The 22570-nt window shown below is 59.2% G+C and overlaps 2 protein-coding genes across 10 annotated transcripts; both read right to left on the reverse strand.

Annotated features, from left to right (window-relative positions):
• Window positions 1–1730: 1730 nt before the first annotated feature.
• On the reverse strand, window positions 1731–8484 carry PGGHG (protein-glucosylgalactosylhydroxylysine glucosidase). 9 transcript variants are annotated; one of them, XM_057317334.1, is made up of 14 exons: window positions 8165–8480; window positions 7364–7569; window positions 6829–7039; window positions 6318–6753; window positions 5289–5408; window positions 4757–4888; window positions 4442–4553; window positions 4117–4189; window positions 3885–4021; window positions 3611–3744; window positions 3388–3483; window positions 3068–3165; window positions 2781–2992; window positions 1731–2675 (listed from the first exon to the last, which is right to left on the reverse strand). In XM_057317334.1, the coding sequence occupies exons 3-14, from the start codon at window positions 6957–6959 to the stop codon at window positions 2620–2622; spliced, it is 1737 nt and encodes a 578-aa protein (XP_057173317.1). In that variant the 5' UTR covers window positions 6960–7039; window positions 7364–7569; window positions 8165–8480; the 3' UTR covers window positions 1731–2619. The 9 variants fall into 9 exon arrangements, with proteins under 9 accessions (XP_057173317.1, XP_057173312.1, XP_057173320.1 ...); XM_057317329.1 differs by having other exon boundaries at window positions 7364–7647; XM_057317337.1 differs by lacking the exon at window positions 3388–3483 and having other exon boundaries at window positions 8165–8483.
• An 875-nt stretch (window positions 8485–9359) lies between these two features.
• Window positions 9360–17574, reverse strand: NLRP6 (NLR family pyrin domain containing 6). Its single transcript, XM_026490366.4, has 8 exons — window positions 17306–17574; window positions 16342–16622; window positions 16078–16116; window positions 14066–15803; window positions 13139–13231; window positions 11794–11964; window positions 11522–11689; window positions 9360–11047 (listed from the first exon to the last, which is right to left on the reverse strand). The coding sequence occupies exons 1-8, from the start codon at window positions 17332–17334 to the stop codon at window positions 10909–10911; spliced, it is 2658 nt and encodes an 885-aa protein (XP_026346151.3). The 5' UTR covers window positions 17335–17574; the 3' UTR covers window positions 9360–10908.
• Window positions 17575–22570: the final 4996 nt, after the last annotated feature.

Below are 22570 nucleotides of genomic sequence, written 5' to 3' on the forward strand. Positions count from 1 at the left end.
CCCTCCCTCCTGGGTCAGCGAGGCTGGACACAAAGACACACGCACACACAGGCCTGACCCTTCTACCACTGATGCATGTACACCTCACACGCCTACATGCAGTTGGGCAGAGGGTGAAAACTGGGGGGTGAGGACACTTTCTGAGCATCCTTGGTGCTCGGTACGTCCTTGTACCCTTCTGCCTCCCTTGGGCAGCACTCTCCCCCTTCCTGGAAACCAGCAGAGCCTGGCAAAGAGGGCTTTGCTAAACACATGCACACACCCTGTGTGGCTGGGGATGAGGTCCCTTAGGCCTCCCTGCGGCTGGTCCAATGACAGGGCAGGCTAACTGCAGGGGCCTTAACCACAGGGCGGTTCCGGGTTTTGAGCACCCCACCCAGGGAGCCCCCTTTGCTTCCCCATCTGCCTGGGCTGGGTGTGGGGGTTTGTCTAGCTGTGTGCTTGGAGCCTCACTAGCCCCCTCTTCTGTGATAGCCGACAGCGGGCCTAGTTGTCTCCACAGTGTGCTAGTGGAGATCGTGTCTGGCCACAGGTCAACAGCGTGCCAGCCCTACGCTGGAGTGTGTGCTGCTCCCAGCCAGCCCCCGCAGGTAGGGGTGTGTGCTGCCTGGGGCCTGGGGATGGTGATGGTGCACTGGCCCCTGCTGGGTGCTGGTCCCAGGCTGGATCCAGGATAAGGGCAGTGTGCCAGGGCTTGGACCAGGATGGAGCTCCAGGTTTGGCCCAAGAAGGGAGCAACCTGTGCTGGATGCACGGGTTGGGAATGGGGATCAGCTTGTGTGTGACCAGGTGCGTGTCCCCAGGCACGGGATGGTCTGCTGGTCCCCACATTTGGTGAGGGGAACAGAGATTGGCCTGTGCCCAGGTGCCGAGGACACAGAGTGTGTGGTCAAGACAGGCATGGGGAAGGTTACCAGCAGCCCTCCCTATCCCAGGCTGTCTCCTGGGCAGGCTGAGGGACCCTGATCAAGTCCAGGCAGTTGGCTGCCATGGGCCTCTGACCAACCATGCCAGCACACGTGTACTGCCACCCTGCCACGGTCTCCTGGGAGGGTCACCTCACTACGTGTACAGATGGAGGCACACCTATGTGGCATGTATATGCAGGAAGCATCAGGCTCTATCAGTCTGGTGAGTACAGGGCCACCTACCGCCCCACCTGATGTCTGTGCCCACATCTGGCTCCAGGGCTGCAAAAATAAGCATCTGCTCTACTGGGATAGCCCCCAGCCACCATGAGCTGCTCTAGCAGATTTGCCTCAGCCTTTGCCACACAGTCAGCAGTTGAGGGAGAGCCTGGGGGCACCCGGACATGCCCTACCAAGGGGCTGGCTCCAGTCTCTGAGGTCACACGCTCTTGGGGACCAGCACTGACATCCATGCTGAACTCCTTCTGTCCCTGTGACTCCGTTGGAGGCCATACTTCTTCCCATGCGCTGCTCCCCAGGGTGACCCAGAGGCTAGCCTTAGGATCCCTGACGCCTCCAGCCACCCTCCTTCCCCACCCCTCACGTGGCCTCGTCCATCGCAGCTTGTGTGCCTGCTGTCTGCTTCTTGAAGAACTCAGACTAACTCTCCACCAACCCCAGAGAGAGAAGAGGGGTTTGCCAGAGTGAAGGAGAGTGGCAGGCCCACCTGCTCGCTCTGTATGCACACAGTGCTGCCCTTCCCGACCTGACCCCATGTGGTAGGCGGCCCTCACTTTCAGAAGGAAGGAGACCACCAGCTCCTTACGGCACCCAGACTTCTCCCAGCGTAGAACTTTTATTCCGCAGGCAGACTGGCATGGCTCTCACCAAAATCTTGGCAGCAGGTACCATCCCACCCCGCCACCCTCTCTTCTTGGCTGAGGAAAGGCCTGTGACGGGGACCGTCCAACCTCCCTGAAGTGGCCCAGAGAGGCTGGAGGAGCCACGGACTGAGGGTGCTGAGCACACCCGGATTCGGCCATGCCTGACTTCATTTGTGTGTGAAGTGTGACACACAGCTCCTTTCTGGTCTGCAACTGAGCGTGCCAAGGAATTCCGCCGCGGACCAACGGCTGCCTCACGCCCCCCACCCCTGCCTCCTGCACACGGAGGCTTGCACCTGTGTCTGCCCTCTCAGCAGAGCGGGAGCCCCATCCTGGCCCCCTGGGGTGTCCCGGGGAAGGGTGCAGGTGCAGGCGTCAGCCCAGAAAGGCAGGCACAGATGTGACTGAGTGTGAAGCCATGGGCAAGCTGCTGTCCATGGAGGGTTAGGCTGCGGAGGGGCTCAGGTAGAGGCAGGCCGTCCTGAACTTTGGGCCAATGAACTCAGGCTTTCCCTGGAGCCTGTGAGCCCAGCTGCTAGATGGAGCGTGGGCAAGGGGGAGGGGATCAGCAGGCCAGGAGGGTGCTGAGGACGGGTGGATGCAGCCAGCTGGTGGTACCCAGAGAGGGAGGCCAGATGGGAGGACCCAGGAGACATCCCTGAAGCCCTGGCTGTTCAGGTGCAGTGCCCAAGACAGCGCCAGGGTGAGGACACTGGTGTGGCTGGAGGACCCAACAGTGTCCCGCAGGGGGTCCTGTGGGTTCTGTGGCAGGTGTCTAATGTCTTCCAAAAATTCTCCTGGGAAACTCTTGGAGCAGAACTTGCTGCCTACAGGAGAGACCTTTGTATCCGTCCGGCTGAGGAGGGAAAGCAGACTTTGTGCCCTGCAGGGAGAGGGGGGCATCTGGAGTGGGGGCACATACCTAAGGGGTTACCCTGGGGGTTCACCTGCTCTGGACCCCTGGGTGAGTCTGGGGGTTGTTGCCTACCTGGGAGCAGGGGGAGTCGAGTGTGTGTCGGCCACAGCTCAGCCTCCAGCAGGGGTGCCCAGGGTCCTGCCTGGGCTTTGACCTCAATTGTCACAGAGCCCTCGGAGAAGGAGAAGTCCAGCTTGTTCCCCTGGTAAGAGACGCCACAGATGCACACTCCAGAGACCCCTGCCAGACACATGGGGTCGAAGGTCACGCCAGCCCTGGTGATCCTGGGGGGAGGGGAGATGTGCATGAGAGCAGGAAGTGGGGGGCATGTGATTGCTCTCCGCCAGACCTATCCTCACCTGAACCCTGTGAATCCAAACAGTGCCGCTTGCAGGAAGCCCCCCATGCCTGTCAGGAAGTTCACAGCGCCCGACCCATCTGCATTCTCTGTCCACACCTGCACATGGCAAGTCGGTTGGTGCCCGGACTCCCAGGATATGGGCCCCCATGAGGCTGCTGCCCCTGCTCCCAAGGGCAGGGCCCGAGGTCAGGCAGGAGTCACCAGGGACCTGACCCTGCTGTGACTCTCCCTGAGGCGGGGCTCCCACTCCGACCACTCAGGGGCCAGAGCAGGAGGCAGGTGTGGTCAGCATGAGAGTTGACACCGAGTCCAGGCTACCTTGAAGGGTTCAGCTATGTTGGCAAAGCTTCTCTCTAGGAGGTCCCGCGCCCGCCAGGGGTCCTTCAGCTCCATCCAGCCCACGGCAAACATGCTCTGGGGTCAGAGGTCAGAGGACATGCTGGGGCAAAGCCCACTGCATGGGGAGGGGAGACTGAGACTAGTGGGGCAGGGCTGGGGCTGCTGTGAGGACCACCCCCCAACACCACTGCAGTTTCCTCACCCAGGTCATGGCAGGGCCCTTTGGGGATGTCACAGCCTCATAAATCTCCAGGTTCTTCCTGCGGATGTGAGGACTCAGGTGGAAAGGGATGGGGTACCCCAGGAGCACAACATCTGCCTGCTTCACCTCCTCTCCTGGGGAGGGACAGGTGCTGCTGACGGGGGGGGGGGAGCCGGAAGGGGGGAGCTGCTCTGTCAGGTAGGGGACATCCAGGGTGGACACAGGTCCTGTGGGAGGGGTGAAGGGGCCCTGAGGCAGCTCCGAGGACACTCACCAGGCTGGTACCCATCAAACTCAGGGTGGAAGTTCCGCCTCGGGTCAAAGGGAACCTTGATCTTATCAGCCACTGCCAGCCACTCGCTGGGGACGGGCTGACCCAGTTCCTGGGCCAGGGTAGCAGCAAAGCGCAGGCTAGGGGTGGAGGCAGGGAGAGGGGGACTCTAGCCCCAGCCGGCCCTGCCAGCCCTTTGCATGGTGGCAGTTCGGGCAGGGGTCTTGGGTCTGACCTGTTCTGGACCAGGACGTTGGTGTAGACGGAGTTGTTGACCCCTGAATGGTATTCGTCGGGGGGCATGACTCCTGGGCACACGAGTACAAGGCGGTGCTCAGTGCAGGGTCTTAGGGACCCGTCCCTGACGCCAGTAGCCAGTGTGGGGCTGGCAACATCAGGTGCCAGAGATCCCATGCTGAACTGAGGGGCGCCCACCTGCCCCACCAACTCGTGGCCACCTACTCTCCCTGCCACAAAGGTCCATGCCTCTCCCTTCTACCACCGGCCCTCCCCTCTGACCAACCCTCCCCATGACCATCCCGCTCTCCTCATGCCCTTACCCTTCAGGTGGTAGTTTTCCTCCTCAGGGCTCCACTCCACACGGCTGCACCAAAACTCAGCCACAGCCCTGACCACGTCCCAGCCACCAGCCTCTCGGAAGAGCTGTAAGTCCTGGTGGAGCAGGAGAGGGTGGGACGGGGATGATGCCACCAGTGGCTGCAGTTCTCATCGGTTACTGCATTTCTTGTCAGTGCCCACCCTCCTGAGTGCCCAGAGTGAAGGCATGGCCCCAGACAGGAAGTCACGGTGGGGGGCAGGGGAGCACGGCCGCGTTAGGTGGGTGGTCGTACCTGGTGGGCATGGCGACACCTCACCTGGGTGGTGTAGTAGTACAGCTGGAAGGCCAACAGCACAGCTCCGTTTATATGAATCTCCTGGGTCCCATAAATGTCCTCAGGGCAGACCTCCAGACCAGAGCCTGCACTCTCCCAGGCAAACTTGGCTCCCTGAGAGGGTGGAGGGCACGGAGCAGACCTGACTATTACGGGGTTGGGGCACAGGGATAGCCCATCCATTTCCCAACGCCCTCAGCCGTCAGCCATGGAGGACAGAGGTAGGGGCACCAAGTGTCTGGGTGCCCTCACGGGGGCCTGCAGGCTCTGAGTGCCCACCGCGTGTCCCCATCATAGCCCAGACAGCTTCTGTCCAGCTTCCACTGTGTGTCGAGCCTGGGCCAGGGTAGCGAGGGGACTCCAGCTGGGCCCTAGCCAGGCTGTGGTTCCTACCTGTACAGCGCAGGCTGGGGGATGCTGCTGAGCCCCCGTAAGAATCCAGGAATCCCAGCGCCAGCCAGAGAGGAGCCTGAGGTGATGGGTACAGGCCTAGGAGGGATGTGGGTCCCCTCACCTGGTAACCCAGCGTCCGGGCATTGTCTAGGGCCCCACCCAGCGTCCGGACACGGTACTCCAGGAGGGCCCGGGCGGCCTCCGGGTGGAACATCAGGATATTTGGGAACAGCCAGAGATCCTGAGGGCAAAGAAGGGCCCCTCGTTCAGGAGCTCTCACACCCTTCTCTCTCTCCTGCCTGCCCACATTCTGCTTTGGCCAGAGCCAGCACTGCTCATGCTGCCTCCCTGAGGGCCCCTCTGTCTCCTTCTAGCTTCTTCTCTGCTGCCCACCCTGGGCCCCTCCTGGGCCCTCCACACCTGCCCATCCCACGGCTCAGTCTCCAGACTAGATGCTCCTCGGGTCTGGTCCCCAGCCCAGTGCTTCACCTCCCCAGCAGGCATCGGGGTCCCCCCAGGAGCGCGGGCTGGAAGCTGCGCACGGAAACCATTGGTCATGAGCTGCCTGACCTAGAGGGAAGGACTCAGCCTCACCAGAGTGGGCCACAGCACTGGCTTCTGGAGGCATCTGATGAAGAGGGGGTAGCACCCCAGACCCCTCCCACACTCAATGGACACCAAGTCCCAGCCTCTCCTGGTTCCCACTCCTCTCCGAGGCCTCACTCTCCTCCACCCATGCTCCCCTCAGCAGCCACAAGGGTCCTCCCACAGTACACCTCTGTCGGTGTCACTCTCCAGTTCAAGTCTCCACGGCTCTTAAAGCCCCCCTACAACTGCTCTTCTTCTCGGTGAGGTACCCTTTTGCCCCCGCAGATGCCAAACACCCTCTCAGCTCTGCTGTTTATACCCTCTGGTCCCTTTGCCTGAATCACTCTTTTCCGCCAAACTCCTATACATTCTTTGGCTGAGATCCCACCTCCTCCAGGAAGCCTTCCCTCCTGCCATGGCCTCTGTGTTTCCCCAATCACAGCCCCCAACCCAGGTAGGGCAGAGATAGCAGCCGTGCCTGTGCCCTTAGCCACGGCATCCTCTGTGCCCGCGTGCTGCCCCATCTGTGGCTGCTGTGTGCTGGGGGTGGAATGGTGCATACCTGGTCCCAGAAGACGTGGCCCCAGTAGCATTCCTCTCGGCTCCCATTGGACAGGCCCCCAGGGCTGAGGCCGTGGCAGGTGTATCCTGGGGCCCCAGGCTGTGGCAGGGCACTGAGCAGATAGTAGAGGGCGCCACGCAAGGCCTGGCGTAGGGGTAGGGGCCCCACCACATCCAGGCCACAGCCAGCCCAGAGCTGGGCCCAGGCCTGGGCATGGACGGTGTACAGAGTGCCCCTGGCCAGCAGCTGCAGGGCCTCAACGAGGCAGGCCTGGGCCTCAGCCCGGCTGCCACCTACGACGGTCAGGAACTCCCAGGTCTGGTCTTCCTCACTTTCCCCAAGGGTCAGGGCTGGGGGCACTGGTGTCCACAGCATGTGCACCTCCTGCTGGGACCCCCCAGGTTGCTCCGGGGTTAGTGTGTGGCCATAAAGGTACCTGCAAGAGTGTGGCCATGTCTAAGGGACCAGCTTCCTCCTTGGTCTACCTGGCCAGCCCCGACCCCCTCCTCACCGGGCTCCTTGGAAGTCGGGACCCAGATGCAGGTCCAGGTCTGGGCTTTCTGGGGAGAAGTTCGACCGCAGGAGCACCGTGATGGGCCAGGTCCCCACGGCCACACGGGTGATAGACACACTGAAAGCCATGACGTGAGGCAGCGTGCGGTGGGCGTAGATGCGCTGGGAGGCCTGGAAGCCAGGGCCCTCTAGGGTGTGCAGAAAGGAGCCTGGAAATGGGTGGAGGGGGTGGGGGTGGGTCAGGGCAACTTGCGTGCCCCACTTAGGGCCATCGAGGACAGTTACAAAGCTGCTGGCCGCTCAGGGAGGTGGATCCGCCCTCTGAGCCCCTGCTGCCCTGTCTGGAGAGCTACAGTTGCACAGAGGACCCCAAGCTTGCACCAGTGCAGGAGGCCTGCGGCGCTGAAGCCCTCCTTTTCTTTGTGAGTCAGACATCCTGAGTTAGGAGGTGGCAGGATGGGACTGCTGTTGGTTTCCCCCACTCACCTGGAACAATGGCTCGAGTGGGGGGAGCAGGGACAGTGGTGGGTTACCTGTGTTAGTGTCCAGGACAAAGGTCTTGGTCAGCTGATCTCCTGTCTCTGCAGGGACCTCCAGCTGGACATTGAGGGGATTCGGCAGAATGGCCCGGTGTGTGTCCCCGGAAGCCCCATTGTACACGCCACTCACATGCAGTGTGTCATGATACACACGTGTGCCCAAGTATGTGTTGGTCACGGTGGCCAAGAGCCGGGGGTCACTGGGCAGAGAATGGGCAGTGAATATGGTGGGGTCCTCACTGGCATTCTCCATGGAAAGTCTTGCTCAGCAGAGCGGCCTGGAAAAGGGGGAGTCGGTGGCTCCCACAATTGGCCAGGCCTCCCTCTCTGGACTGTAAAGCCCAAAGTCCGTCCCCCCCCCCCACTTGGCCGATGCCTCCGACAGCTGGGGGGCGGGTGTGGACCACCTGGGCAGCCCCGATTTTCCAGAGACCTCACTTTTGAGCTGCCCCAGGAAGCACTTTCAACCCTAAGAGATCCCCAAACTCCTAATACTGATCTCCGGAGACCCAGCTGGGTCCCCCAACCCCCACCTTAGGGTCTCAATTCGAGTCCTTCCAGCTCTTTCCAAGCCGCACCCCCACGAGCCCCGACCTGTTAGTGGGGCGTGAGGAGGCCTCAGTCTTGCGGACAGTAGCCCTCAAGAAGGCTGGCTTGGGGGAGGGGTGGTGTGTGTGCGGGAGCGCGGTTCCGGGGCGGGGGGGGGGGGGGCTGCGGAGGCAAGCGGCCCGGGGCGGGGGCGGGGAAGGAGCCGGAGCTCCGGGAGGCAGGCTGGGGAGGGTCTCTGGGGCTCACCGCAGCCCTGTAGGTCCCCAGGCTCCAGCCCGCTCAGCGTCGCCCCTCCAGGCCGAAGCGGGAAGTAGCCTGCCGCTGCCCCGTGGCCGGAAGGCCTTGCGGTCCCCGCCCCCAGGGCCGCGCAGGGCGGGGCAGCTGGGCAGGCGACCGGGTGCGTGGCTCCGTGTGCAGACCCGGTGCTACTGGTGCGCGGGTGGCGCTCGCAGGAAACTGCGTGAGGAGCACAGTTTGAACTCTGACCTCAGGGATGCGTCCAGGGATGGATAGGAGAGGGGCAGGGGCCTTTGGTGCACGGTTGCCCCGGTCCGGTCTCGGCTTCCTGTGTCTCTCCCTCCGTGAGCCCCCAGGAGAAGTCCCTCCCTTTGCTCTGGCCCCACCTTCTGGCTCTCCCCAGCCTCTGCTCTCAGACTCCGTTTCGTTTCCCCCACCTGTCCACCTGGATGCTCCAGGGCTGGGCCCTGGGCCTGTCTCCTTGCCTCTCTGGCCCTGGCCTGACCCACATGTCTGTGCTCTGACCACTGGGCCCCGCCAGAGACACTCAGATTCAACGTGTCCCTGGAAACCAGCTCTTCTTGCAACTCCCCCAGTACAGGTGCTGGAGACTCCACCTTGGTCCAGCTGCTCAGGCCCCCTCTGTCCCCCCCCCCCCCACACTTCCAACCAAAGGTCCTGTTGTACTGCACTTGCCAGCTCTCACCGTCCCCACTGCAAGCTCCAAGACCAAGCTGTCTTCTTGGATAAACACAGTCCACACTCTGCTTCTGCTCTGCCCTCTATGGTCCTTGTTAACACCGAGCCGCAGACACCCGGAGAGTGATGGGGCAGACTGTGCCTTCTGCTCAGAAGCCTGCAGTGGTGGGGGCACCTGGGTGGCTCAGTCGTTAAGCATCTGCCTTCCGCTCAGGCCGTGATCCCAGGGTCCTGGGATCGAGCCCCGCATGGGGCTCCCTGCTCGGCGGGAAGCCTGCTTCTTCCTCTCCCACTCCCCCTGCTTGTGTTCCCTCTCTCGCTGCCTGTCTCTGTCAAATAAATAAATAAAATCTTAAAAAAAAAAAAGAAAAAGAAAAAAAAAGAAGCCTCCAGTGGTGCGCACCTCACCTGGAGGACAGGCCAGCCAGCATCCCTGACCCCACCCTGACCCCCTCCCCCAGTCTGCTGCTGCCACTCTAGATTCCTTGCGACTTCTGTAACAGTCCAAGCATGCTGTGGACTGAATGTGTGCCCCCAAATCCACCAGTGTGACCATGTTTGGAAGTGGGGCCTTTGGGGGGTAATTAGGTCAAGAGCTGTCAAGAGTGGGATTAGAGGCCTTACAAGAAAAGTCCTGAGGGCTAGCCTGCTCTTTCCACCATGTGAAGAAACAGCAAGAGGACAGCCCTCTGCAACCAGGAAGAGGGTCCTCACCAGACACCAGATTGACTGGCGTCTTGGACGTCCCAGCCTCCGGCACTGTGAGAAATAAATTCCTGTGTTTGATAAGCCCCCCAGTTTATGGTATTTTTGTCATGGCAGACGAGCTGGCTAAGACACTCCTCTTCATGGCCTTTGTACTTGGCTGTTGCTTTACCTGGAACACTTTCTTCGAGATATTCTCGGGGCTTGATGCCTCACATCCTTCTGTTTTCAAATGCCCTGTCCTCAGACTTCCACAGACCCCTGACTTGTAACAGGAAAGCCTCGCTTGGCTCCATTGTCCTCCCTCATTTGCCCTACTTCATGCTCCCCCAGAGCACTGGTTGGCCCCTGTCTATACATGTTTATTGTCTGTCTTCCTGCCAGGTTTCAGGAGGGGAGGTTTGTCTGTTTTGTGGAATGAATGGCTGGACTTGAAAGGTGATTATGGAAGGGAGTTTCCCCCGAGAAGTGAAGGCACTGACTCCCATGGTTCTCATCCACCTGGACTGAGGTCTCAGGAGCTGGTCAAGCCCTGCAGTGTAGAGCAGAGACCTTAGGATTCGGGAGCTGTCCACTGCTGGCCCTGTTCATCAAAGCCAGGTCTTGCCTCAGAGCTTCCTGTAGTCAGGCTATAACCCTGAGCCTCAGTTCCCTCATCTGGGAAATGGGGAACACAACCCCACCCCATACAGGTGGATTGGGGACCAAAGGAAAGATTGTAAGCACTTGTTAGGATGCTTGGCCACGTGCAACAGAAATCAACAGAAGTGACTCCAAAGGAGAATGTATTATCAGTGCATGGGGTGGGGGGCAGGCTGTCTACCACCCGTGCCATCATGGCTCCCAGCCAGAGTCCCAGCTGCTGCTCCATCTCCCCTCTCCCCTGGTCTCCGTCCCTGAAGACCTAGAAGGTGAATGGGCACCTCTGGGCTGGGACTACACAGCCTCAGGGATGGCTTCGCTCCCAATGCCAAGACACAAATTCCTGGGGAGGAATGGTGACCTGCCCACCTTTGGTCAGGGGTCAGCCGCTGCTTGCTCTCCCGTGACCAGGGACAGAGTTGTTGGGTCTGTGGGGCCCATAGTGCAGATGGGGATGGGATCAGTGAAGGGGTCGCTCTGCACTGAACACACCAGGTGAAGGCCAACACAGGGTAGGTGCTCGATGACTGGGAGCTCTCAGTTTCCCCAGGTAAGGGACCACATGTGTCCTCGCCTCCCACCTGCCTGCCCCCAGCTCCTCAGGCTCCAAAGAGCTGCCCAGAGCTGAGAGCAACACCTTCCTGCCCTTGGGATGAAGAAGTCGACTCCGTAGGGCTGCCTAGAGTCCTCCCCTGGCCTTCAGGGCCTCAGAGGGCACTGCTGAATCCTGTGGGAGGGTTGGGGTGACTGTCCAGTGCTGGGTGGGAGATGACCAGACCTGGCTTTGCCGTCCTCACTGTCCGCAGCTCCTTCAGCGACTGCTCGCTCAGCGCCATGGAAGTCAGACTGTAGTCGTGCACACAGAACACAAGTGGGAGTAGGTTGGGGAAGCTGAGGCCAAGGCTAGGGGGACAGTAACAGGGCAGCAGTGTGGGGGCAGTGATGGGGCTGTTGGCCTGGGCTGTGCTAAAGGCATGCAGTGACAAAAGGTGGTTAGGCAGGGCCATCAGAGACTGGGGGAAGGGGTTAGGGGCTGGGGGCCAGAGCCTTTGGGGGAGTAACAGGGTGTTGGGATCACTGGCCCAGACTTGCCATGGGCACCAGATGACAGATGGACATTTGGTCTGGTAGAGTGACTGAAGCCAAGGGCTGGGGCCAGGGCTTTGGAGCACGGCTCTCCAGGGGCTGGGTTTGAGTGTGGTCGCTCGGGGGGCCCCGGGAGGGGTTCCACTTAGGGGTCCAGGGGAAGTCCCCAGGCACCCAGCCCAACCCACCGTTGAGGGGCTGAGTCCCCAGCACCTCTCCCACCCCTGCCTCCACCTGAGGGTCTGCAGGCGGCATCCTGGTTGCTGTAGGACCGCACACAGGTAGGTTACCATGGACTCTGACAGGTGACAGTCACTGAGATCCAGGGTAGTCAACGCTGGGCTCTGCCTGAGCATGCTGATGAGGTAATGAAGTGCTTCCTGGAGGCCGGGCTGCTGCACCCTGAGGGGAGGGGAACTCAGGACTGCAGTGGACACTCCCCCCTCCCGCCCCTGGCCCACGACCCTGCCCTTGCCCCTTCCTTAGTCTCCCAGGCCAGGCCTCACCAGAGCTTCTGCACCCGGCACTGGGGCCAGGCCAGGCCTTCGCTGAGCACGCGCAGGCCGGCCTCGCTGAGCTGGTTGTGGAGCAGGCCCAGCTCCCTCAGGGCGGGGGCCTCCCTCAGGGCCTCAGAGAGGTCTTGGCAGACAGAGTCGGGCAGCTTGCAGCGGGACAGCCTGTGGTCAAGAGGCACACGGGTCTGTGTTCGGGCCCCTTGGCTGCCTTGCCACACCCCAGCTCTGCAAACTGCCCCGTCCTTGGGTGGCTGAGGTCCCCACTGGCGATATGTTGGCTCCGCAGGAACAGAGTTTCCTTCACCCTTTGTCGCCACATGTGTGCCTGGGGAGCCTTGGCCATATATGCCAGTGCTGGACCGCACTCCGCTTTTCCCTTAGGACACAGCGCACTACCTTAGACCTTACTGTCCACGTGGTTAATTGCATATCCTTGTCCGTCGAGTTAAGGTAGGCCATAGGTTATTCAATTAGCCGGTCCCCGACAATTGAGCAGCTGTAGTGTTTCTACTTTTTGGCCATTATAAATAATGCCGTGACGAACATCTTCACACATTCAGTCAGGGGCAGAATCGATGGGCCAAATGTGCCGATCGCCTTCCTGGCTCCCCCTGTCTGTCTCCAGGTTGCTGGAATCCCCCCCCAGCTACGTGGCCACGTCACCATGCCACCAGCACTAGTTCCTCAGCTCCTCTTTCTTCCTGCCCGCTTGGTGGTAGGTCATGGGTCATGTACTCAGTGTTGCCACATTAACTCTCACACCAACCCTCTGAGGCAGAGTCTGCTGGCTCCACTGTCACACGAACCCTCTGAGGCAGAGTCTGCTGGCTCCACTGTCACACCAACCCTCTGAGGCAGAGTCGGCTGGCTCCACTTCATAGGGGCAGAAACAAGCTCAGACAGACTGACTTGCCCAAGGGCTCAGAGCCTGTGCCCCACTACTTCCCTCCACCGCCTGTAAGAGTTCAGAGGGCCTGCCCAGCACTCCCCAACAGCACCCAGCAGCCTTCCTTCGTTTGTTTGCTTCCTTTCTTTGGAAGGAAAGCATGTTCCGGTCTTCTTTAACCCTCCCCCAGAATGCTTAGCTGCACCATGCTTTCCACTCAAACTGGGGCCAAACCCTCCTTCCTAACTAACACCGAAGCTGGTCTTGGACCCCTGTCCCCATCCCCTCCTTCCTCCTCCGTCCTGTGTGGGCACAGCCTGTTGACCCCAGCCCGGGACACCAGAGGCCACAGGTTCTCAGCCTGTCCCCTCAGCCGTTTCCAGACGGGGCTACTCCTCCGTCCCTGCTTTGCATGCCTTCCAAGGGAGGGGTGGGGGCATGGCCACTCACGTCAGGCTGTTCAGACCACAGTGTTGGTCAGTCATGGCCTCGAAGAGTGAACGTAGTGCAGAGGCCTGGGGTTTTCTCATGGTGGCTTGTGAACTGCTAGGAGAGAGAGCAAGGTGAAGCCCACCCGTCCCCTTCCAGTTCCTACCTCTTTCCAGTGGTCCTGAGGTGTCAGAGCTGCCTCTGCCCTCAACCCCAAACTGAGCCAGGGCCCCTCCACCCTCTTCACTCCAAACCCAGAGTGAAACCTCTGAGCTGGGGCCCGTGCACCTCCCCGCTGAAGCTGTCTATATGAGTCCAGCCCGTGTGGGGCGGCATGTCACTCACATTCCGAGGTGGGTCTATCCTTGCACCTGCAGTGGGCGTCCCCAGCCCCAGCCCCTGCCAATATCCTGACGTTCATTATCTCAACAGACGCTGAGCTCTGGGTCAAGTCTGGGTTGGAGCTAAGACAATTTGTCCCAAAGGAGCTGAGGTTCTGGTGAAGGAGATAGACCTGGGTAGATGTCATGGCATACAGCAGTCTATGGGGCACTTCTGGGGCCACAGGGGTCCCAGGCCAGCTGGGGGAGCCTGGCAAAGCACAGATGATAGGCAGCGAACAGAGTGTTCTGGGTGGAGGGAACAGCAGGTTCAAAGCTCAGGGCACAGCAGGCATAGTGTATTCCAGAACTTATTAGAAAGCTGGGCCAGAGCCGCACGGAGGTTTGCTAGGAGGTTTTGCCTTGGATGTGGACAGATGGGCGTTGGCATGGCAAGGGCACCCTGGGTAAGGAGATGGACAGATGGACATTGGGAGGCTGCCTTGCAAGGGGGTGCGATCCTCCTCTGGGGGAGTAGGCGTCTGGTGTGGACGTGCTCCCCCACCCAGACCGACGCAGGGGCACACACATTCCCCCCACCGAGGGCCATCTTGCCCCGTAGACTCACGAGCTGCCACTCAGGCTGCCATGCAGCCGTTTCATCAGGCTCTTCTTCTTTTTCTTCTCTTGCGCGGGGACCAGTCCACAGCTAACCAGCCGCAGTGCCTGCCCGGCAGGGCAGCACCTTACGCAGTAGCTCAGGACGACCAGGTCCATGCGGCTGAAGCGGACTCGCTCCAGCTCCAGCTCAGGCAAGCCCCGCAGCGCCTGGTGCACAAAGGCGCCCTCCTGCGTCTCGTACAGGCAGTAGAGCAGCTCCAGCGGGTAGTTGAGCTCGCCCTCCTCCTCTTCTGGCTCCTCGGTCTCTTCGGTCCCCTCAGCTGCCGCCCTAGGGCGGCCCTGGCCCTGCTCCTGCACCCACCGCAGGACCTCCTGCTTCACGCGCTCTGAAACCACGCCGCCGAAGTGGCGCTCGATGTCGCGCATGCGCTCTGTGTTCAGCAGCCCGAAGAGGAAGCGCGTGGTGAGCGTGAGGTGGCAGCGCAGCTGGGTGTCCCCCCGCAGAAGCGCTCCTACACTGTCAGCCGGTGCCCCGAGATCCCGCTCATCCTCCAGAAGGTAGGACAGCGCGGTGAAGAATTCCTGGAAGCTCTGGTCCATGAACTGGTAGGTGACCTCCGTCTCCAGCACGCCCGGCAGCTCTTTCTTGCTGAGAAACAGCGTCTGGACTTTAGAGCCGCGAAGTGCCAGTCGTTCCAGATCCTTCTCCCCGAACTGCGCCCTGTGCCGGAGGGTGCCTTCACGGGCCAGGCGGCACAGCTTGCGCAGCTCGCCCTGCATCTGGGGACCATCGGCGGCAGGCGCCGAGCTCAGGACGCTGGCGATGAAGAACAGGTACACAGACGTGGTCGTCTTGGAGGTGCGCGACAGGTCCTGGCCGAGCTCGAGCTGCTGGCGCAGAACAGTACACACGATCCAGCACACGAAGGGCACGAAGCACAGCGCAAACAGCGTCTCGTTCTCCTTCACGAAGCGGTAGGCACGCTCCGCCATCCGTTCGTCCCGAAAAAACTTGTGGAAGTACTTCTTCTTGTCCTTGTCCGAGAAGCCGCGCACCTCCGCGCACTGCGGTGAGCACAGGCGGCTCTGCAGCCTCCCGGGGGCGGTGGCGCGCGCGGTCACCAGCAGGCGGGCATGGGGCAGCAGCGTCTTGCTCATCAGGCTGCCCAGCACCCGCGCGCCGTCTGCCGCCTCGAAGGGGTCTGTGCAGGGCGCGGCCTCGCCGGGCCCCGGCGGCGGCAGCTCATCCGCGCCGTCCAGGATGAAGAGCAGCCGCTCCGAGCGCGCGAGCATCTGCCGCACCGGCGCGCTGCGGTGGGGACACTGGTCTAGGATCAGGTCGGCCAGGCTGCACGTGCCCGGTCGCTCCAGCAGCTCGCGGCAGGGCAAAAAGAAGGCGAAGTCCACCTGGTCGTGGTACAGCTTGCCTGCCGCCCAGTCGTACAGGATTTTCTTAGCCGCCATGGTTTTGCCGATGCCCGCCGGGCCCTGCAGCACCACGGTCAGAGGCCGCTGACCTTCTCCGTCGCGGCCGAACAGGCGGTTGAAGGTGTGGGTGTCCGAGCGCCGAGCGCGCTCTGGCTCCTGCTCCTCCGCGAGCCCCGGAGCCTCGTCCACCAGCGTAGCGCCCTCGCGCGCGATGAGCAATTTGGTGAAGCGCTTGTTGATCTTGACCGAGCGGGCGTTCCGCTCCTTCACCTTGGCATGCTGCTGCAGGACGTGCTCTCTGTACTTCTTCTTGTACTCTGGTGGGGGCCAGGAGAGGGGCCGGAGGGAGTAGAGGGAACGGGGTGTGCGTGGGGCGGGGGGAGGACAAGGGCCATTCCCCAACACACTAGGCTCAGGTGTGTTTCCCCAGCTACACCCCAGCTCCTCGCCCCAGCCAGCCTTCCCACACACTCTCCTCCCCGGGAACAGCTGTCGGGAACCTCTCGCGCTGCAAACCTGAGGGTCGCCCCCCCCCCCGCCCCCGCCGCCCCGACAGCTTGGGGCCTGTGCTTGGGACTGAGAGAGACCTACCGGACACGGAGAGCAGTGCCGAAGAGCTGGGGCCGAGCCCTGGAAGGGAGACCAGTGGTGAGGCCCTGCAGAACGTGCAGGGGCGGGGCGGGGGCCGCAATAGGGACTTGGGGCCACACTCAAGAGCGTCCAGGATCCGAGCCCTGGGGCTAGTGAATTTGTGGACGGGGAAGCGGGAAGGATGGTGGCCCGAGGCTCAGACCCTGCCCGGGCGGAAGCGAACAGAGAGGCAGGGACCCTCGCCACCTGCGACCCCGCGCTCACGCTGTAGACGCTGCTCCTTGAGTCGCGCCGCCACGTCGCGCACGTCCGCCCTCTTCAGGGTCTTTCGGGTCACGTCCAGCGCAGGCTCCGGCCCGTAGAACTGGGTCAGCTGCTCCGCCAGGTCCACGGCGTCCGCGCGCTCCAGCCGCCCCCACGGGATGCTGCGGCCGTCCAGGGGCGCATCCCGCAGCTTGTGGCGGAAGCGCTTCAGCTGCTCCTGGCTCAGGTCCTCGAGCGCGGCCAGGAGGAGCTCTCGCGCGGCAGCCGCGCGGGACTCGGTGCTGGGGGCGGGCGGGGGTAGGGGTCAACGCGTGTGTGGCGTCGGCGACCCCAGCCCTGCCCCGCCTCCCACCTTACCCGACCCCGGCGTCGGGGCGCTCAGAGGCAGCCCCGTTTCTCCAGGTGACTGCAGGGCACCGCTTGGTAGCGCTCAGCGGGGAGGGAAGTCGTGGAGGGGGTGGGTGGGCTTTGCTCCAAGGCTTTGCCGCCAGGGGGGGAAGTGGGGTGGTGAAGGGGGCACTGGCCACCGCTGGCCCAAGCGCTAGGGGGCGCCTTCCTGCTCTGTTCCTCCCACACACGTGGCTAGGCCAGGTCCAAACCCTCAGATGAGGTAACTACCAGGGCCTGCGTTTTCCCCTTTTCTCCCTCTCCCCCCTTCCCTTTCCTTCCCTGGAAGCCTCGAGCCAAGCTGGCCTCAGCGACTGTGTTCCATGACACTCGTCTCACTGCACCTGTTAGCGGGGCTCAGGCTGGGGGCCTGGCACCAGGGGCTGAGTCTGAGCCCTTCCTGGGAACAGACCCACGGGATGCCCTCTGTGCCGAGGGAGTCCCCAGAATCCTGAGCCTGGGGGATGTTGGGGGAAGGTTGTAGATAAGGGGGTTGTAGATAAGCCCTAGGGAGTCAGCAGCGAGAAGTGAGGCCTTAGAGCACTCTGCAGTGACCACCCTGAAAGCCAGCACTCACCTGGAGCAGAAGGCCTCTGGCTGGTCCATGGAGTCTGGCCCCTAGGACTAGCGCTCAGGGGCAGATGCAGGGATCAGAAAGGCGACCTCTCCCGAGGTTGACTGGAGCCAAGTTCTAGGGGAGTTGTCCAGCCCCGTCCATGCCCTAGGCCCAAGTGCTCTCAGGCAGCCAGCACGAAGATGTCCGTCCAACCGTCGCAAGCTCCCAAACTCAGGCCCTGGGGCACACGCACACAACCACCCTTTAAGAGTTTCGCTGGGCGACCTTTGATTTTCTTCTAATCTTTTCCCCGTTACCGTATTCTGAAAACTCACAGGGTGTGGCAGCGAGGCAGAGCTGTGAGCAGGTGACTGCAGAGCAGGGGGGGCTGTGTGGAGGAAGTGGCTGGCTCAGAGTTAGACCTTCAGCTTCAAGGCCTCGACAGACGTTAGATTCTGAGGCAGAGGGGACACTGGGACTTGTAAGATATTCTCAGGGCAACAAGGCTGTCACATCGGCCAGGGAAGAGCTCTGCGACTTCCCAGACCTGGCTTGAGTAGGCTGATGGGAAGAGGTTTGGAGGTGAGGAGTGTGTGTGACTGATGTGGGACCATGTGTGACGAAATGAATGTGGGTTCTACTGACAGTGTCTGCCCGTGTGTGTGTGTGTCTGTCTGTCTCCGTGGCCATGTTAACGCTGTGTTTGTGTGAGTGTATCTGTGGTCAGCTCAATAATAGACCCCAAAGATATCAGGTCCTAATCTCTGGAACCTTTGAAGGCCCCCTCGTACACCAAAAGGGGCTTTGCAGATGTGATGGAATCAGGTTCTAGAGATGCGAAGATGGTCCTGGATTATCCGGACGGGCTGTAAAGATGCTAGGCTGCTGGCCCTGAAGTGGGAAGAAGGGCCACGAGCCAAGGAGCACAAGGAACACAGCACTAGAAGCTGGAAAGGCAACTTGAAAAGGCAAGGTGAGGACATGTCCTCTAGAGCCTCTGGAGGGAGTGTGGCCCAGCCAACCCATGGAACTCAGCCCGGTGAAGCTGATTTTGGACCTCCGACCTCCAGAACGGGAAGGGGTCCATGTGTGCTCTTTCATGACAGGTCTGCAGCAGCTTTTACGGCAGCCGCAGAAAAGGAACACCGTATCTCTCTAAGCATTTCCGGGAACCGTCTGCAAGAACAGGTGTTCTGGAATTGTCACTGCCTTTCTGGCCATAAGCCATCCTTGTGTTCAGTCCTGCTTCCACCAGGAGCTTCGAGAGCTGCCCTTTGGGGAGAGAACCCAGAGTCCTGGGAGCCTCTATTCTGGCTGCCCCCTCCACCAGGAGGAGGGGACTCACAGAGATGACCATTTCTCCCTGATTTTTTTTTTTTTTCCCTGTTTAAGGCAAGTAGACCACATGTCTGCCTGAGGAGGGCTCAGGCTTTCAGAGGTGTGGCTCTGTTGAGCCACACTCACATCTACCCCAGGGCAGCACCCTCCCTCTCTCCTACTCCCCAAATTCCTGACAGAGCCCCACCCCTCTAACTTGAGTCCCCTCCACACTGGGCAGCCCCTGGACACAGGGCAGGGTTGGGAGCAGAGAGCCTGGAGGGGCTGCTGCCAGCACACAGGGGCAGGGGATGCTTTGTGCTTTGAAAGGACTCTTGTGAACATGAACACATCTCACTGTCCCCACAGAGCACTGAAAGGTAGGGGCAGTGCACCTGCCCTGTGTGTTGAAGCAGCTTCACCCGGGGCAGGGCCCAGAGTGTGGACAAGACCCTTACTCCAGGCCATGGTGAGGGTAACAGCCCACAAAGCAGAGGAGTGGACTGGGTCTCCTTGGAGTCAGGGTCCTGGGGACAAACACTTAGCAGAGCTGGGCGTCAGCTGCCAGGAGAGGTTGGGGGTGGGGGTGCTACTGTCGTGAGCTCCGTATGAGGTCCCAGCTCCCTTGACCTGCTGGCTCCTGACTTAGCTCCTCTGGCGTGGCTGGGATTCTGCAGAAGCAAAGCAACAACAGATGGACAACAAACGTGAGTGTGTCAGGGCTCGACCGTGGACCGAACGTGGGCCCTTCTCAGCTCAGGGGGCGTTGCAGGGCCCTGGGCCACAGTGCACCCCTCACGGACCCCTCACTGAACCCCATTTCAACCCTGAGAGGCTCCACATGCCCTCACTCCTCCAGACAGAGACAGGGGTCCCACATTGGCCGGTGCTGTGTTTCTGCTAAATGCACGTTCACTTTTCCTCTCCATAGGATGATTTCTTGAAAGCAAGTTCTCTGCAGCGGCACTGTCTCCCTTCCATGATCAGGCAGAAGGTGCCGTCATCAAGAGCACAGTCTCCTAGCCAGAACGTCGGGATCTGATCCTGCCTCCACCACCCAAGAGCGGGGTCACTCTGAACAAGTTGCTTAACCTCTCTGTGTCTCTGTTTCCTCGTCTGCAGAGTGGCATGGTAATGGCACTCCAACAGCGAGGGTGGAGACGAGTGAGGCTGTCATACCTCTATCTTGCCCATTCTAGGTGTCGGTGGTCACCACCGCTCCAGTTCTGGGCAGCTCTGTTTTCTGGGTCACCGAGAACATCCTGATTTCCAAACCCACTTCGGTTCTGATTCCACTTACCTCTCTCCAGTACTTAACACTCTGACCATGAGCTTTTCCTTGAGATGCATGCTCTTTTCCTTTTGTCAGAGGAACTGAGAGGGGCAAGTCAGAGATAGCACAGGGTTGGAGGAAGGGTGTGCATCTGCTCTGGTGTGTTCTGCCATAATCAGCACAGGAAGGGCCCTGAGGCCTGTGATTTTGGGATGTCAAGGTCATCCCCATCTCCTAAGATGGACCCTCCTTAAGTGGACTCTGTGCCCCACAAACTCTCAGCAGCTGCTGATAACAACCCTGGAAAAGGCTTTGATAATGGGAGCCAGTATCAGGGAGCCCTGCTGTGAGCCGAGCTGTGGAAGCGTGGGGATGAGGAGCGGAGGTTGGGAGCAGGTGGAGGGGTGCGGTTGGGGAGTGGAGAAAGCCAAGGGCTTTCGTTCTTAGAAAGGGGTAAGCAGGCGAGGAAAGGAAATGGGGGAGTGGTGTGGCAAACTGTGCCTTTTCATTCTGGATTTGTGTCACCCCCAGGTTTAGCTGCTGAGCAGGACCTCTTCCAAAGGCACAATCTTGAAATCTTTACCAAGTAATTTAGACTGCACCGTGAAATCCCTCAAAGTTCCCTCCCACAGGGATTTTGCTACCTGGGAAAGCTGAGGAAAACCTTTGAGCATTTCATGCTCTCTCACAATTTGTCCTCATGGCAGCTGCTGATGAGGTCTCTCTGGTGCCTTCAGCATCACCCAGTCCTCCTTTGGGGGTTCCCTTCCCCTTAGTTCTCCTGCCTTCGAAAAGCCTCATTCTCGAGTGCTCATTCCCTCGCCAGAATACTTCCTTCCCTGTTCTGAGCATTCCGCTTCACGTCTTGACCTCAGAGAAAGAACCTTTTCTGGAGGAGTGGGAAAGATGAGGAAAAAATGGACCTATAACTGACCCCCTCCTCTGTGTGCTAATATTAGATAACTTGGCTAAAATGGACAGATTCCAGGGGCTCCTGGGTGGCACAGCGGTTAAGCGTCTGCCTTCGGCTCAGGGCGTGATCCCAGCATTCTGGGATCGAGCCCCACATCAGGCTCTTCCGCTAGGAGCCTGCTTCTTCCTCTCCCACTACCCCTGCTTGTGTTCCCTCTCTCGCTGGCTGTCTCTATCTCTGTCGAATAAATAAATAAAATCTTAAAAAAAAAATAAAATGGACAGATTCCTACAAAGACACAAACTACTGAAATGGACTCAAAAGAAAGAATCCGAATAAATTTACAAGCGAAGAGATTGAATTGATAATAAAGAAAAATTCCCACAAAGAAAAGTCCACACCCAGTGGCATCACTGTTGATTCTATCAAACATTTAAAGCATTACAAAGACTCCTTCACAAACTCTTACAAAAAATAGAAATGAGAAGAATACTTTCCCAACTCATTCTGTGAGGCCATATTACCCTGATACTAAACCAGGCAAACACATCACAAGAAAACTAAAGACCAATATCCCTGATAAATATAGACACAGAAAATCTTCAACAAACTCCTAGAAAACAGAATCATTAACATATAAAAAGAATTACAGACCGTGGCTAAGTGGAATTTATCGCCGTAGTGCAAGGTTGGCTTGACATCCCAGAGCCAGTTAGTGTACCTGGGAGTCCTTGCTGTGCCCATCCAGTAGGAGCTGGCCAGGCAGCCTAGGTGATGAGCGTTTTCATTGCAGTGATTCTGTCCCTTTTATACTCTTGTGCACTGGGAATTTTAGAGGTAGATGTCTTGTCTCGTAGCCTTCAGAAGGTCTAGAGGCTACAAGCTCAGGTCAAGGAGTCAGCAGGGCTGGTTTCTTCAAACGCATTTCTCTCAGACTTGAAGACAGTTGTTTCCTTCCAGTGTTTTCACATGGTCTACCCTCTGGGTCTCCAATATGGATTTTAATACATCCTAACCCACTGAGGGAAGGAAAATATTCAGTCCCAGTCCTCTCTAGCCTTCCTGTCTCACTCAAAGAAGAATTTTGAAAGAAACCAGAGGGAAAGAAAGCCCACCAAAGAACAAAGATACAAATTACATCAGATCTTTCTTAGAAATCATGCAAGCAAGAAGAGAGTGGAATGAGATATTTAAATTGTTGGAAGAAAAAAAAATCCACCTACCTAGGATTCTGTATCCAATGGCATTATACTAAAGTGAAGGAGAAATAAGAACTTTCTCATACAAACAAAAATTGTGGAAATTTGTCACCAGGAAGATCAGCCCTGCAAGACATGTTAATAGGAGTTCCTCAGAGAGAAGAAAAAGAATATAGGTCAAGATTCAGATCAACATAAATGAAGAGGATTATTGAAGGCATAAATGAAGGTAAAATAAAATATTTTCTTTTTCTTATACTTAACTGATCTATCAGTTTGTTCAAGATAATAATAGCAATGTATTGGTTGAATATAGCTTGTGAGTAAGGGAAACGTGTGACAGTAATGTCCTAAGGAGCGGGAGGGAAGAATTGGGAATGGCCTGTTGTAATACTGGCACTGCCTGTGGAGCGGTGCAGCATGATACGAAAGCAGACCTGAAGTAATTGTAGGCACATCACAACTTCTAGGGCAACCACCAAAGCATTTAGAAAAGAAGTATAAATTGGACACCTGGGTGATTTGGTTAGTTAAGTGTCTGACTCTTGAGTTCTGCTCAGGTCATACTTTCAGGGTTGTGAGAT

The sequence above is a fragment of the Ursus arctos genome, unplaced genomic scaffold (genome assembly GCF_023065955.2).
Source record: "Ursus arctos isolate Adak ecotype North America unplaced genomic scaffold, UrsArc2.0 scaffold_23, whole genome shotgun sequence".
Lineage (NCBI taxonomy): Eukaryota > Metazoa > Chordata > Mammalia > Carnivora > Ursidae > Ursus > Ursus arctos.